General features: G+C 50.7%; 1 protein-coding gene across 5 annotated transcripts in view; it reads left to right on the forward strand.

The window, feature by feature from the left end:
- COL26A1 (collagen type XXVI alpha 1 chain) overlaps positions 1-15,616 on the forward strand; it is a 200,471-nt gene that overhangs the window by 53,780 nt on the left and 131,075 nt on the right. For 3 of the 5 annotated variants that reach the window (XM_015134533.3, XM_015134534.3, XM_077996531.1), the window contains exon 2: positions 9,201-9,323. The exons of the other annotated variants lie outside the window; for them this stretch is intronic. In XM_015134533.3, the coding sequence (XP_014990019.2) occupies positions 9,201-9,323 (123 nt within the window). The remainder of the gene's footprint in view (positions 1-9,200; positions 9,324-15,616) is intronic. 5 annotated transcript variants of the gene reach the window in all.

The raw sequence follows: 15,616 nt of genomic DNA on the forward strand, positions 1-15,616 counted from the left end.
ATTGAGTGTAAGGAGGCAGGGAAGGGAGGGAGGAAAGGAGAAGGTCGAGTCTGGGTGATTTGCTCCTGGTGAGGAAACGGGGAATTTAGAGGTGCTGGTCTCCAAGCTGGAGGAGCAATTCGGGGTTGAATAGTGATGGATTCAGTTGAATTGGACAGGTTGGCATTGTGTGTACTGCAGTGGCCTGTGGGACATGATGGTGTGTGACCACTGTCTAGGCAAGCAGGCAGGCACGGTGGTGACTCAACAGGGGGGCAGGACAGAGCTCAGGATGAGGAAATGAGGGCAGACTGTGTGGTTCTGGTGGAAAGGCGGGGGCGGGGGGGGCGCACTGGCAAGGCCTTGGGGCCTTGCAGAATTGCTTGAGCCCAGGAGGTCAAGGCTGCAGTGAGCTATGATAATGCCATTGCACTCCAGCCTGGGCAACAGAACAAGACTCCGTTCCTAAAAACAAACAAACAAACAAAAAACAAAAGCCCTGGTCTCTGACTCAGGCTCAGGGGCTCAAGTGTCCTGGGGAGGGAGGGGACGCATGAGATCAACTCTCAAAGCAAAGTTCAGTTAGGAGCACTGGGGCTGGGGAGGCCAAGCCTGAGGCTTGGGTAGAGGTGGTGAGGTAGGAGGTGGAACTTGACTCCAGAGGCAGAGCTTGGACGCCAGACCAAATTGAGGACTAGCTAAACGAAACAGGTCGGGGCAGAAGCACCTCCGCATAAGACATGCCCACCAGTGCGCCATGTCAGTTTACCATTGCCATGGCAACACCAGGAGTTACCACCCCTTTTCATGACAACAACCCAACAACAAGCTATCACCCTCATCCTGGAAGTTTATGCATAAACCACCCCTCAATTTGCATACAATTAAAAGTGGGGCTGACGCAGTGGCTCATGCCTGTAATCCCAGCACTTTGGGAGGCCGAGGCCGGGGGATCATTTGAGGTCAGGAGTTTAACACCAGCCTGACCAATATGGTGAAACCCCGTCTCCAAAAATTAGCCAGGTGTGGTGGCATGCGCCTGTAATCCCAGCTACTAGGGAGGCTGAGACAGAAGAATCCCTTGAACCTGGGAGGTGGAGGTTATAGTGAACCAAGATTGCATTGCTGTACTTCAGCCCGGGCCACAGAGAGAGACTCCAAAAAAAAAAAAGTGCGTATAGATTTGAATGTGTGCGGCCCCACCTCTGAGCTTCTACTCTGGGCACACTGCCTCTGGGGTAGCCCTGCTCTGCAGGGAGCAGAGCCGTGCACTGCCACTTCAATAAAAGATGCACCACCACCGGCTCGTCCTTGAATTCTTTCCTGGGAAAAACTAAGAACCCTCCCAGGCTAAGCCTCAATTTTGGGGCTCCCCTGTCCCGCATCACCAGGAATATGGGGGGAAGAGGCTGCTTCAGCAGTATCTCTTAGGGTGGCAGGGACCTCGGAGAGGGGTTGGCTGGTCACATTCAGAGATGGGCATGAACCTGGGAAGTGTTCTGAAGGTCCCTCTATCCCATCATTACATGGTTTCCTGAGATTACTTAGCACTCGTTTTCTCTATTAACCCCCAGTTAAGGATTTGACGGCTCAGCGAAACCACAGAGCCAAACGCTTGGTGGGGTGAAAGTGCTGTGGGAGCAAGCCTTGAGCTGGTTGTGGCTCGGGACAGCTTGATTCCTCCTCCCCCTCAGTGAAGTGGGCCTCTTCTTGCAAGAAAAAGAGACTTGGGGCCAGGCGCGGTGGCTCGTGCCTGTAATCCCAGCACTTTGGGAGGCTGAGGTGGGTGGATCACTTGAGGTCAGGAGTTCCAGACCAGCCTGGCCAACATGGCGAAACCCAGTCTCTACTAAAAATACAAAATATTAGCCTGGTGTGATGTCGGGTGCCTGTAATTCCAGCTACCTGGGAGGCTGAGACAGGAAAATAGATTGAACCCAGGAGGCGGAGGCTGCAATGAGCTGAGATCGTGCCATTGCACTCCAGCCTGGGCCGCAAGAGTAAAACTCCATCTCAAGAAAGGAAAGGAGAGGGGAGGAGAGGGGAGGGGAGGGGAGGGAATGGGAAGGGAGGAGAAGGGAGGGGAGGGGAGGGGAGGGGAAGGGAGGGGAGGGGAGGGGAGGGGAGGGGAGAGGAGGGGAGGGGAGGGAAGGGAGGGGAAAGAGACTTGGCGGGAGCAGATCTGTCCCCAAGGCCTTTGCTAGGAGTGAGTTTACTGTCTTGGACCCTCCCTGAGTGCTCAGCTGGGGAGAAGGGAAGGGAAATGAGGAAGGAACATTGCTGAGATGATGCCCAGAGATAATACCAGTCCCTTGCCATCCTGATGGAGGCTGCCAGGAGTGTGTTCATTTCTTGGCAGTTCGAGGACCAGGCCTGCCACGTCCCAGTTCTGTCCTCCTGGGTCAGTCCTTCCAGGAGGGTCATGAAAGGGACGTATGTCTCCTGCTAAGCACCTTTCCGGCTGCAGTTATTTTATGGCCCCCAGAGCGCTGTTCACCCGCTGCTGTGCACCTGCCATAGTCAGGAGCTGAAATGTGCGGGTCGGCGGTGGCAGGACGACACTGCGACAGCAGACAGAGGCAGACAAAACACTCAGGATGCAGGGATCCTAGGGGCAAGACCATGGGGGTCCCCACAACCACGGGTACCTGGGGATGCACAGGCTTTAGAACTCCATCTGGAAAGGTCTGGCCCCCCTTTCCTTGTCTCTGCCTCCCTTCTTCATTGTTTTTGGCCAGGTTTTGATTTTTGGAAGCCATTTCCAGCCCATTTAAAGACCAAATGTTCTGGAGACGGTGATTTGAGGTATTTGGAAATGTTTTCCAATTCACAGCTCATTTCTCTATGGAAAGCCCTGACTCAGTGTGGTTCAGAGATGCTGGACGGTCTGTCTGTTCTAGAACCCTCGGGGTGGATCTCAGGATCCCACAGTAGCCCATCCCGAGGAAAGTCACCTCTCTCTCTCTCTCTCTCTCTCTCTCTCTCTGTGTGTGTGTGTCGGAGTCTTGCTCTGTCTCGCAGACTGGAGTGCAGTGGCGTGAACTCGGCTCACTGCAACCTCCACCTCCTGGGCTCAAGCAATTCTCCCACCTCAGCCTCCCGAGCAGCTGGGATCACAGGCACCTGCCACCACGCCCGGCTAATTTTTGTATTTTTATCAGAGACGAGGTTTTGCCATGTTGGCCAGGCTGATCTCAAACTCCTGACCTCATGTGATCCGCCCATCTCGGCCTCCCAAAGTGCTGGGATTACAGACATAAGCCACTGTGCCTGGCTCACCTCTCTTTTTGGAAACACACACAGAGTGCTTGGGCTAGAGCTGAGGCTTTCCAGTAGAATCAAAGGAAGGGCCCAGGCTGCTGAAGTCTCAAACAGTTTCAGGACCTTTTTAATTGGCAGAGGTGGAATTCACAGTTTGTACTGGGTAGGTGGGATCCCGCCAGTCCTCGGGTCAGGAACACTAGACTCCCTTTGCAGCTCAGCCTCTGGTTTGAGCTGTAGCTATGGGCAATTAAGCTTAACCTCAGACTTTCTTTTCCCATCTGCAAACTAGGACTGTCTTTAAGCTGTTATTCCTTTGTAGGGTTTAAGTAGCCAGTTAATTAAGAATGATGCCTTGATTTAGGTAACGTTGCATGATTTCCACATTACTGACTGGGACGTGTTCACTTAGTCCTCATCATAACCTTTTTTTTGAGATGGAGTTTCACTCTTGTTGCCCAAGCTGGAGTGCAATGGTGCGATCTCGGCTCACTGCAACCTTCGCCTCTCAGGTTCAAGCGATTCTTCTGCCTCAGCCTCCCCAGTAGCTGGGATTACAGGCGCCCACTACCACGCTCGTCTAATTTTTTGCATTTTTAGTAGAGCTCGTCTAATTTTTTGCATTGGCCATGTTGGCCAGACTGGTCTCGAACTCCTGACCTCAGGTGATCTACCTGCCTTGGTTTCTCAAAGTGCTGTGTTTACAGGCGTGAGCCACTGTGCCCAGCCTCATCATAACCGTAAGAGTTAGATTTTAAATATAACTGAGGCTCAGAGAAGGGACATCACTCTGCCTGTCATACAGCAGGTTTGTGGCAGAACCTGGTTTTAAACTAGGTTTCCTGGTGCCTGTGAGGAGGGGGCTCAACTTTTCACTACTTTTCCCTTTGCTTCCATGTTGTTGTTTTGTTTTGTTGAGACAGGGTCTGGCGCTGTCACCCAGGCTGGAGTGCAGTGGTGCGATCATAGCTCTCTGCAGCCTTGATCCCTGATCCCAAGCGATCCTCCTGCCTCAGCCTTCCGAGTAGCTGAGACCACAGGCACACGCCACCATGCCCGGCCAATTTTTACTTTTTATTTTGTAGAGACGGAGTCTTGCCGCATTGCCCAGGCTAGTCTGGAACTTCTGGGCTCAAGTGATCCTCCCACCTCAGCCTTCCAAAGGGCTGGGATCACAGGCGTGAGCCACTGCACCCAACTGCTTTCATGTATATTTGCCTGTGCTAGTACTGGTAATATGTGTTTTCCTAGAAAATTGTCCAGTAGTCAGGAGTTTGAAATTTTTTGATGTAAGATTATACCTAATATTTGCTTATACATTTAAATCTGTATATGGATTTTTTTTTCCTTGTTCTTCATGTCTATTAAACCTGTGTTTAGCTGGGCGTGGTGGCTCACACCTGTAATCCCAGCCCTTTGGGAAGCCGAGGTGGGAGGGTCACCTGAGCCCAGGAGTTTGAGACCAGCCTGGGCAACATGGCCAGATCCCGTTTCTGCAAAATATGCAAAAGTTAGCCAGTGTGGTGGTGCATACCTGTGGTCCCAGCTACTTGGGAGGCTGAGATGGGAGGATTACGTGAGCCCAGGAGGTTGAGGCTGTGGTGAGCCATGATCGTGCCACTACACTCCTGACCTCAAGTGATCCACCGGCCTTGGCCTCCTAAAGTAGTGGGATTACAGGCATGAACTACCACGCCCGGCCTGAACTCATGTCTTTCTTCAGCTCTTGTAAATTTTCTTGTTATTTCTTCAAATACATGCTTCTCTTTGTTCTTTTTTTTTTTTTTTTTTGAGACAGTCTTGCTCTGTCACCCAGGCTGGAGTGCAGAGGTGGATCTCGGCTCACTTCAAGCTCCGCCTCCCAGGTTCACGCCATTCTCCTGCCTCAGCCTCCGGAGTAGCTGGGAGTACAGGTGCCCACCACCACGCCCGGCTAGTTTTTTGTATTTTTTAGTAGAGACGAGGTTTCACTATATGAGCCAGGATGGTCTTGATCTCCTGACCTCGTGATCTGCCTGCCTCGGCCTCCCAAAGTGGTGCGATTACAGGCACGAGCCACCGCACCCAGCCCTCTTTGTTCTTTCTGATCTTCCCTTCCAGAGCTACTACTAGATAGATGTTGGCCCTTGGTCTTCCTCTAGGTCCCTTGTTACCTGTTTCTGCCTGCTTTCCATCTCCTTTTCTTTTTGCAGTGTCTTCTGGGGAAGGTCACAACTTAGATTTGCAGCTCATTAGTTCGCTTTTTAGCTGTTTCCATTCTGTTTTTCACAGTCATACATTTCACTTCTAAGATACTGAATTTATTTATTTCATATATTCTTTTGTGTGTATGTGACAGGGTCTTGCTCTGTCACCCAGGTTGGAGTGCAGCGGCGCGATCATGGCTCACTGCAGTCTCAAACTCCTGTGCTCCAGCAATCCTCCTGCCTCAGCCTCCTGAGTAGCTGGGACCACAGGAGTGTCAGGGACCATGCCTGGCTAATTTTTGTATATTTTTGTAGATACCATGTTTCACCGTGTTGCCCAGGCTGGTCTAAACTCCTGGGGTCAAGCTATCCACCCGCCTCAGCCTCCCCAAGTGCTGGGATTACAGGTGTGAGCCACCACGCCTGACCAGAATTTTTTAGTGAGTGATACATTGTCTTATTTATTTGAGGGGATTAATTATGCTTTTAAAAATTGTCTCCATCTATTTGCTTTACTATTTTTTAAGGGGATGTGATTTATTGCCTGTTGAGTTGGTGCCTTTCTTCCATGATACTGGCCTTTTTTCCTTAAATAATTTGAAAGTCTTGGTATCTGGGGTTTTCCATTAGCTTGTTTCTGTTTCCTGAGAATTTGTCTGTTGGTGGGCTGGAGGTATGGATGAAGAATGGGAAACGAGTGTGTAAGAATTCATTTATCTGTCTGACTTTGAGAGTGACCCTGTTTCTCCTGGAGGTCACCAGCATTTTTTTTTTTTTTCTCTTTTCTATCCCCCATGACTGAAAGGTCACCAGCTTTTGAGATCACCCAGCACCCACTCCTCTGACCATACCTACCGTAGGACAGGTGAATCCAATGCCTGATACATATATATATATTTTAAATATATATATATATATATATTTTTTTTTTAAATAGAGACAGGGTCTCACTCTGTCACCCAGGCCAGTGTGCAGTGGCACTATCATATCTACGTATCTCTACATATCCATAGATACAGGTGTATCTATCTATCTATCTATCTATATAGACATAGATATAAAGATGTATCTATAGATATCTATACCTATAATATATCTATATTTTGAGATGGAGTCTTGCTCTGTCACCCAGGTTAGAGTGCAGTGGTGCGATCTCGGCTCACTGCAATCTCTGCCTCCCGGGTTCAAGTGATTCTCCTATCTCAGCCTCCCGAGTAGCTGGGACTATAGGTTCATGCCATCAAGCCCAGCTATTTGTTTTTGCATTTTTAGTAGAGATGGGGTTTCACCATGTTGGGCAGGCTGGTCTCGAACCCCTGATCTCAGATGATCCGCCCACTTTGACCTCCCAAAGTGCTGTGATTACAGGCATGAGCCACCATGCCCGGCTGTATATATATAATTTTTGTAGAGACAGGATCTTGCTATGTTGCCCAGGCTAGTCTAGAATTCCTAGGCTTAAGCAATTCTCCCGCCGTGGCCTCCCAAAATGCTGGGATTATGGGTGTGAGCCACCGCACTCAGCCTCCAATGCCTGATTCCTGAAACCAGCAGGGACTAGGACCTGGGTCCTACCTGTCCAGCTCCTTCTATGGTAGTCCCCTAACCAATCACTCTGATGGTCACCTCTGGGTCCATCCCTGCATCTGTGCCCCCTTGTGGCTCCCAGCTTCAGCCCCAGTCCTCTTTTGTTTGTTTCTGGCTGTGATTTTCACCTTCGATGTGGGCCCATCTACTTTCTGTCTCTTAGGGACGCTTCCAAATGTCTGGTCCATTGCTTCTCTCTTTCCAATGCCCTTAAGGACTTATTTTTCTTATTTTATTTTAATATTATTTTTAGACAGGGTCTCACTCTGTCACCCAGGCTACAGTGCAGTGGCACGACCACAGCTTACTGTAGCCCCAACCTCTTGGGCTCAAGTGATCCTCCTGCCTTAGCCTCTTGAGTGGCTAGGACTACAGGCGTGCACCACCACAGGTAATTTTTAAACATTTCTGTAGAGATGGGGTCTCGCCATGTTACCCGGGCTGGTCTCAAACTCCTGGGCTCAAGTGATCCATCCTCCATAGCCCCAAAAGTGCTGGGATTATGGGCATGAGCCACCACCTAGCCCGGGACTTATTTTTCAATTTTCAATTTCTAGGCTATGGGGATGGGAGGAGGAGGTGGGAGCACCTTGACCTGATCCCGTATTGTTTGTGTACTTTCCTTCCTCCCTCCTTCTCTCCACTGCCCAGGCTCGCTGCCCCTTGCTTCTTGTACTCTGAAGGCATTTATTCCCTAGCCTGTCAGGTCACAGGTTTCTTCCTTTCTCCTGCCTCCTCTTCCTTCAGCCTTCTGACTCTCTTTCTTTCTTTCTCTCTCTCTGGCTCTTTCCCTCCCTCCCTCTCTCTCTCTCTTTATTTCTTTCTCTCTCTTTCCCTCCCTTCCTTCCTCCCTCCCCTTTCCCTCCCTCCCTCCCTTCCTTCCTTCCTTCCTTCCTTCCTTCTTTCCTTCCTTCCTTCCTCTCTCTCTTTCTTTCTCTCCTTCCTCCTCCCTCCCTTCCCCTTCCCTTTCCTTCCTTTCCCTCTCCTTCCTCCCTCCCTCTCTTTTCCTTCCTTCCTTCCTTCCTCCCTCCCTCTCTCCCTTCCTTCCTTTCTCTCTCTTTTCTTTCTTTCTTTCTTTCTTTCTTTCTTTCTTTCTTTCTTTCTTTCTTTCTTTCTTTCTTTTTCTTTCTTTCTTTTCTTTTCTTTCTTTCCTTTCCTTCCTTCCTCTTTCTTTCTTTCTTTTCTTTTCTTTCTTTCTTTCTTTCTTTCTTTCTTTCTTTCTTTCTTTCTTTCTTTCTCTTTCTTTCTTTCTTTCTTTCTCTCTCCTTCCTTCCTTCCTTCCTTCCTTCCTTCCTTCCTTCCTTCCTTCCTTCCTTCCTTCCTTCCTTCCTTCTTTCTTTCTTTCCTTCTTTCTTTCTTTCTTCAGGGTTTCACTTGGTTCCCGAGGCTGGAGTGCAGTGGTGCAATCATCGCCACTGTGATCCTGGGCTCAAGCCATCCCTCTGCCCCAGCCTCCTGAGTACCTGGGACTACATGTGTGCACCACCACGCCTGGGCTAATTTTTTAATTTTTATTTTGTAGAGGCAGGATCTCATTATGTGGCTCAGGCTGATCTTGAACTCCTGGGCTCAAGAGATCCTCCTGCCTCAGCCTCCCAAATTGCTGGGATTACAAGTGTGAGCCACTGTGCCTGGCCTGGCCACTTCTCATTGCAGGCTAGACCTGCCGTGGTCTCTGTCCACTCTGTGCCTGTTACACTGCTGCCTTCCCTGCTGGCTGTGTCCCCTCTCATGGCCCCCACACGTTGGTCGGTTGGTTGGTTGGCTTACTTATCTTGCAGTACTCAGCTGGTGGCCTCAGGGCCTGCTGGGCGAGGTGCCCTGTTCCCTTCCTATAGCTCTTGTGCTCAGCACGTGATGGAACCTGTTACCTGCTGTTCCTATGGACTATGTCATCTCCTCTCCCCACCAGGGTGAGATTTCCAGGGGCAGGACTGAGTCTTTTTCACCAATTCCACACTGGGTGGTCAGTGACGGAAATGATGCCAAGGCTTGGTGGCCAAGGGTTGTAAGTGTTCTCTCTTCCCCTCAGACCGAGACAGAGGGTCTCAGTGGACCCCCCATCCAAGAGAGCAAGCCTCCACCCCAGGTTTGTGGGGACCCCTCCCTGTCCAGCACGACCCCCTGACCTGAAGTTGGCAGCTCTGGGAACAGGCACGGCTCATGTGACTGTTGCTCTCTCCACAGGCACTGGTGCCATCACACGGTGACACGGACGGTGTCCTGCCAGGTGCAGAATGGCTCGGAGACGGTGGTCCAGCGTGTGTACCAGAGCTGCCGGTGGCCGGGGCCCTGTGCCAACCTCGTGAGGTAAAGGCCGCCAGGCTAGGCCGCTCTGCCCTTCCCTCCCATTCCCTCGGACAAACCCAGTCCTAGGACGGCTCTGGGAGAGGCTGGGCTGTGCTCACAGACAAAGGCTGAGCGTGCATTTATGAAGCACCTTCTGTATATAAGGCATGGGTGTGTGTATATGGGGTATATATGTGTGTGTGCATAGATGTCACAGACGTGCTCCCACCGCAACAGAACCACACAACCCAGTGGGCGTTTGGCAGGCAGAAGACCACCGAGGTCGGGGAAGGCCTGGTAGGGCTGAAGAGGGAACCGGCCAGCTCTGTGGCTCCGGGCTGGAACGAGGGGCTACAATGACCTTGGAAATCCAGCCTGCCTTTGGCCCCGACCCTCACAGGTCTCGCCTCTGTCAGCACCGCCTCACTCACCAGGCATGTCCCTCTCACTGGCCCTACTTATCACTGGACCTGCCCCTCACCAGGCCTGCCCCTCACCAGGCCTGCCTTTCACCAGCCCTGACCCTCACGAGCTCCACCGTTCACCAGCCCTGCTCCCACCAGCCACGCCCCTCACCAGCCCCGCCCCTTACTAGGCCCTCCCTCTCACCAGCCCCGCCCCTCACTAGGCCCTCCCTCTCACCAGCCCCGCCCCTCACTAGGCCCTCCCTCTCACCAGCCCCGCCCATAGTCAGCCCTTCCCTCTCACCAGCCCTGACCAGACCACAGCCCTCAGGGGCTCTTCAGAATCCGCAGAGAGACATCTTGGAGTCAGACACTGGCATTCACGGTCTCCAAAGTTCCAACTCTCCTTCTTTTCCCTTCCTCCTCCTCTCCATGCCCTGCTTAGCTCCAGGGACTGGCTTCCCCAAACCACTCTTCCCACAGCCAGCCAGCCTGGGGCCTCTACCCCAAGCACGGCGCAGCGGCTGCCCTCAAACTCCAAATCCCTTCTCCTCCTTTCTGCCCTCCCTAACGGGACACTTTGCATGAGTCAGGGCTCTCCAGAGAAACAGAACTAATAGGACGGGTTGGGGGAGAGGGAGAGTGAGAGAGAGATTGAAATGGTAAGGAACTGGCTCGTATGATTATGGAGACTGGCGATTATTCCAAACCTGCAGGGTGGGCTGGCTGGCTGAGACCCAGGGAAGAGAGCTGACGTTGCAGCTTGAGGTGGGAGGCTGGCTGCTGGTCAAATGCCTTCTTCCTCCGGGGAAGTCCGTCTTTTTCTTAAAGCCTTCAACTGATTGGACAAGGCCCACCCACATTATAGAGGGCAACCTGCTTTACTCCAAGTCTACTGATTTAAATTAATCTTGGCCGGGTGTGGTGGTTCACGCTTGTAATCCCAGCACTTTGGGAGGATGAGGCAGGTGGATCACTTGAGGTTAGGACTTTGAGAGCAGCTTGGCCAACATGGCAAAACCCAGTCTCTACTAAAAATACAAAAATTAGCCAGGCGTGGTGGCGGGCGCCTGTAATGCCAGCTACTCAGGAGGCTGAGGCAGGAGAATCGCTTGAACCCAGGAGGTGGAGATTGCAGTGAGCCAAGATTGCACCACTGCACTCCAGCCTGGAAAAATAAAAAAATTGCTTAGGATGGTATCTGCCATGTTTCTCCACTGTTGCATAGTTATCTTTCCCTTTGTCATTTATTTGTACGTTGTGGGGAGACATTTTAAACCTGTACGAATATCCTGTTTCTCATCACACTATCATCTTGCTTGCAACAGTTAATGCTATGGTGTTTGTCAAATGGTGATTTCCTGTTTTCATTCTTTAACAGTAGAGATGCTTCACTTAGGACCCCTATTGCATACCAGTGTTTTGATACAGGTCATTCTGCAAGGGGAATGGCTAGGTAAACGGAATGTCATTCATTTTCAGTTTTATTAGAAAGAGCTGCTTTTGCCGGGTGCGGTGGCTCACGCCTGTAATCCCAGCACTTTGGGAGGCTGAGGTGGGCGGATCACCTGAGGTCGGGAGTTCAAGACTAGCCTGGCCAACATTGTGAAACCCAGTCTCTACTAAAAATACAAAAATTAGCCGGATGTGGTGGCGGGCACCTGTAATCTCAGGTACTTGGGAGGCTGAGGCAGGAGAATCGCTTGAACTGGGAGGCGGAGGTTGCAGTGAGCTGAGATAGCACCATTGCACTCCAGCCTGGGCAACAAGACCAAAACTCCGTCTCAAAAACAAAAACAAAAACAAAAACAAAACAACAACAACAAAAAAACCTGCTTTTAAATGCTGTACTAGAGAGATGGCCAATGGGTCCAAAATAATTAAAAAAAAAAAAAAAAAAGCTTCTTCCTTTTCCGCAGAGGGTACAGACACTCCCTATTTTCTGCCTTCCACACTTCCCCAGGAGCTAAATTCCAAGACCCTCCTGCCTTTCCGGGAGTTTCAGATGACTAGGTCATGGCCTCTTGATTTGGGAACAGCTTCTGAGAAGAAAAGTCTTTGAAGTCTGATCTGTCTGTGACACTGACAGGCTGGGCTTTGGCTTAGAGCTCTGTTGGAGGAGTGGCTGTCCTACTCTTTCTTTCTGTTTTTTGTTTGTTTGTTTGTTTGTTTTTTGGTTTTTTGAGACAGGACCTTGCTCTGTTGCCCAGGCTGGAGTGCAGTGGTGCAATCATGGCTCACTGCAGCCTCCAATTTCTGGGCTGAAGTGATCCTGCTGTGCCAGCCTGAGTAGCTGGGACTACAGGCATGTGCCACCATGCCTCACTAATTAGTTTTTTTTGGTAGAGACAGGGGTCTCGCCATATTGCCCAGGCTGGTCTTGATCTCCTGGCTTCAAGGGATCCTCCTGCCTCAGCCTCCCAAAGAGCTGGGATTACAGGTGTGAGCCACCACGCCTGGTCTCAACAAGTTAAAGCCGTTAAACTATCAAAGCACAATAACGCAGCCAGGCATGGTGGTTCATGCCTGCAATTGCAGCACTTTGGGAGGCTGAGGCAGGTGGATCACCTGAGGTCAGGAGTTTGAGACCAGCCTGGCTAACATTTAGAAACCCTGTCTCTACTGGAAATACAAATATTAGCCAGGCGTGGTGGTGGGCACCTGTAATTCCAGCTACTCGGGAGGCTGACGCAGGGAGAATTGCTTGAACCCGGGAGGCGGAGGTTGCGGTGAGCCAAGATCATGCCACTGCACTCCAGCTTGGGCGACAGAGTGAGACTCTGTCTCAAAAAAAAAAGAGAAGAAAGAAAGAAGGAAAGAAAGAGAGGAAGGAAGGAAGGAGGGAGGGAGGGAGGGAGGGAGGAAGGAAGGAAGGAGGGAAGGAAGGAAGGAAGGAAGGAAGGAAGGAAGGAAGGAAGGAAGGAAGGAAGGAAGGAAGGCAGGCAGGCAGGCAGGCAGGCAGGCACCTATAAGAAAAGCTGGACAAGCTAGCCCCTGAATCACTGACCTGGACTGAAAAATTTTCAAGTGATCATTAATGTTGCACAGTTGTCTCCTTTACCACTTAAGAAATTATCTGAACAATGTTTCAGAAGCACTGGGGGCTTCGATGTGGGTGTTGCCTGGCTTTCCAGGGAGTTCTTCTCACCTACTCCTTGGAGTTAGGAGGTGAAAACAGAACATTCAGTCAGGGCTAACATGCGTTTGTTGTGAGTCTCCCTTTTTCCTGCACAATGTAACTAGTGGGAACCTTGCTAATGAAAACAACTTGGCTGGTGGCAGTGGCTCACACCTGTAGTCCCAGCTACATGGGAGGCTGAGGCAGGAGGATTGCTTGAGGCCAGGGGTTCGAGACCAGCCTGGGCAACATGGAGTGAGACCTCCATCTTTACAAATTTTTTAAAAAACATTAGCCATGGCCTGGCATGGTGGCTCACTACTGTAATCTCAACACTTTGGGAGGCCGAGGTGGGCAGATCACCTGAGGTCGGGAGTTCGAGACCAGCCTGATCAACATGGAGAAACCCCGTCTCTACTAAAGACACAAAATTATCCTGGCAGGGTGGTGCATGCCTGTAATCCCAGCTACTTGGGAGGTTGAGGCAGTAGAATTGCTTGAACTGGGGAGGCGGAGGTTGCAGTGAGCCAAGATCACGCCACTGCACTCTAGCCTGGATAACAAGAGCGAAATTCCATCTCAAATAAATAAATAAATAAATAAATAAATAAATAAATAAAACATTAGCCATGTGTTGTGGTGTGCATCTGTAGTCCCAGCTACTCGGGAGGCCTAGGTGGGAGGATCACTTGAGCCCAGGAGTTCGAAGCTATAGTCAGCTGTGATTGTGCTGCTGTACTCCAGCCTGGGTGACAGAGTGAGACCCTGTCTAAAAATAAATAAATAAATAAAATAATAAAACTTAATTTTCATTCTTTTAGAGAAATTTCATATTGCTGATCTTAATTATCATCATTACTGCTGTTATTATAATTTACTAGGGAATGGGGCAGGCACGGTGGCTCACACCTGTAATCTCAGCACTTTAGGAGGCCAAGGGGTGTGGATCACCTGAGGTCAGGAGATCGAGACCATCCTGGCCAACATGGTGAAACCCCGTCTCTACTAAAAATACAAAAAATTAGCTCGGCGTGGTGGCGCGTGCCTGTAATCCCAGCTACTCAGAAGGCTGAGGCAGGAGAATTACTTGAACCTGGGAAGTAGGGGCTGCAGTGAGCCAAGATCGTGCCACTGCACTCTAACCTGGGCAACAGAGAGAGAGACTCCACGTTAGCAAAGCAAAAAAATAAGGCCGGATGCAGTGGCTCACACCAGTAATCCCAGCACTTTGGGAGGCTGAGGCGGGTGGATCACCTGAGGTTGGGAGTTCGAGACCAGCACGGAGAAACCCCGTCTCTATTAAAAATACAAAAAAATTAACCGGGCGTGGTGGCACATGCCTGTAATCCCAGCTACTCGGGAGGCTGAAGCAGGAGAAGCGCTTGAACCCGGGAGGCGGAGGTGGCGTTGAGCCGAGATCACACCATTGCACTCCAGCCTGGGTGACAGAGCAAGACTCTGTCTCAAAAATAAATAAATAAATAAATAAATAAATAAAATCCCAAGTCAGAGCATGTCTTTCCCATGCTCCGAACCTTCTGGGAGCTCCCATCTCGGTAAAGCTGATACCCCTTTCCGTGACTGACTGAGATCTAACGTCATGTAGAGCCTGCTCCCCTTCCTGACCCCAAAGCCTTCTAGTCACTGCCTTGCTCCCTGGGTTCTGGCCCCACGAACCTCTCTGGGCTGCCACACACCAGCTCTGTTCCTCCTCGGGGTCTTCGTGGTTACTGTCCTGCTGCCTGGACCATTCTCACTCCAGAAATGGGAACAACTGGGTCTCGCCTGATTCTGTTCTCTGATCATAGTCTGTCGACCCCTCCCATCCGTCACTCTTCAGCCTCTTAACTTGCTCTGTCTTATTCTTAGCCCTTGTCACTCTCTGAAATGTAGCATTCATTCCCTGGCTGGATTGCTCATCGCCTGCCCTTTCTGCTAGTCTGGGAGCCTTAGGAGGTGGGGGCTGTCTCATTGGCTGCTATGTTCCCAATACCTGGCTTGCAGGAGATGAAGCAGCATTACTGAACTGATGATTAGGTTAAGAGGATGAAATCAGATCAGAGATGTCAGAGAACTTTGGGTTTTGTTTTAGATGGAGTCTCACTCTGTCACCCAGGCTGGAGTGCAGTGGCACGATCTCGGCTCACTGCAACCTCTGTCTCCCAGGTTTAAGTGATCCTCCCACCTCAGCCTCCCAAGTAGCTGGGTCTACAGTGTTCATCACCACACCTGGCTAATTTTTTTTTAGTGGAAATGGGGTTTCACCATGTTGGCCAGGCTGATCTTGAACTCCTGACCTCAAATGATCGGCTTCCCTCGGCCTCAAGTGCTGAGATTACAGGCATGAGCCATTGTGCCTGGCCCCTAGTCTTCTTAGTGTAATTTTTTTTTTTATTTTAGATGGAGTCTCACTCCATCGCCCAGGCTGGAGCGCAGTGGCACAATCTCAGCTCACTGCAACCTCTGCCTCCCAGGTTCAAGTGATTGTCCTACCCCAGCCTCCTGAGTAGCTGGGATTACAGGCATGCACCACCACGCCTGGCTAATTTTGTATTTTTAGTAGAGGCGGCGTTTCTCCATGTTGGTCAGGCTGGGCTCCAACTCCTGACCTCAGGTGATCCACCCGCCTGGGCCTCCCAAAATGCTAGGATTACAAGCGTAAGCCACCATGTCCAGCCAAGAAGTGCGTTCTTTTATTATGATTAAGAATGCTGCTGGGCCAGACATGGTGACTCACACCTGTAATCCCAATACTTTGGGAGGCTGAGGTGTGGGTGGATTGCTTAAGGTCA

The sequence above is a fragment of the Macaca mulatta genome, chromosome 3 (genome assembly GCF_049350105.2).
Source record: "Macaca mulatta isolate MMU2019108-1 chromosome 3, T2T-MMU8v2.0, whole genome shotgun sequence".
Classification (NCBI taxonomy): domain Eukaryota; kingdom Metazoa; phylum Chordata; class Mammalia; order Primates; family Cercopithecidae; genus Macaca; species Macaca mulatta.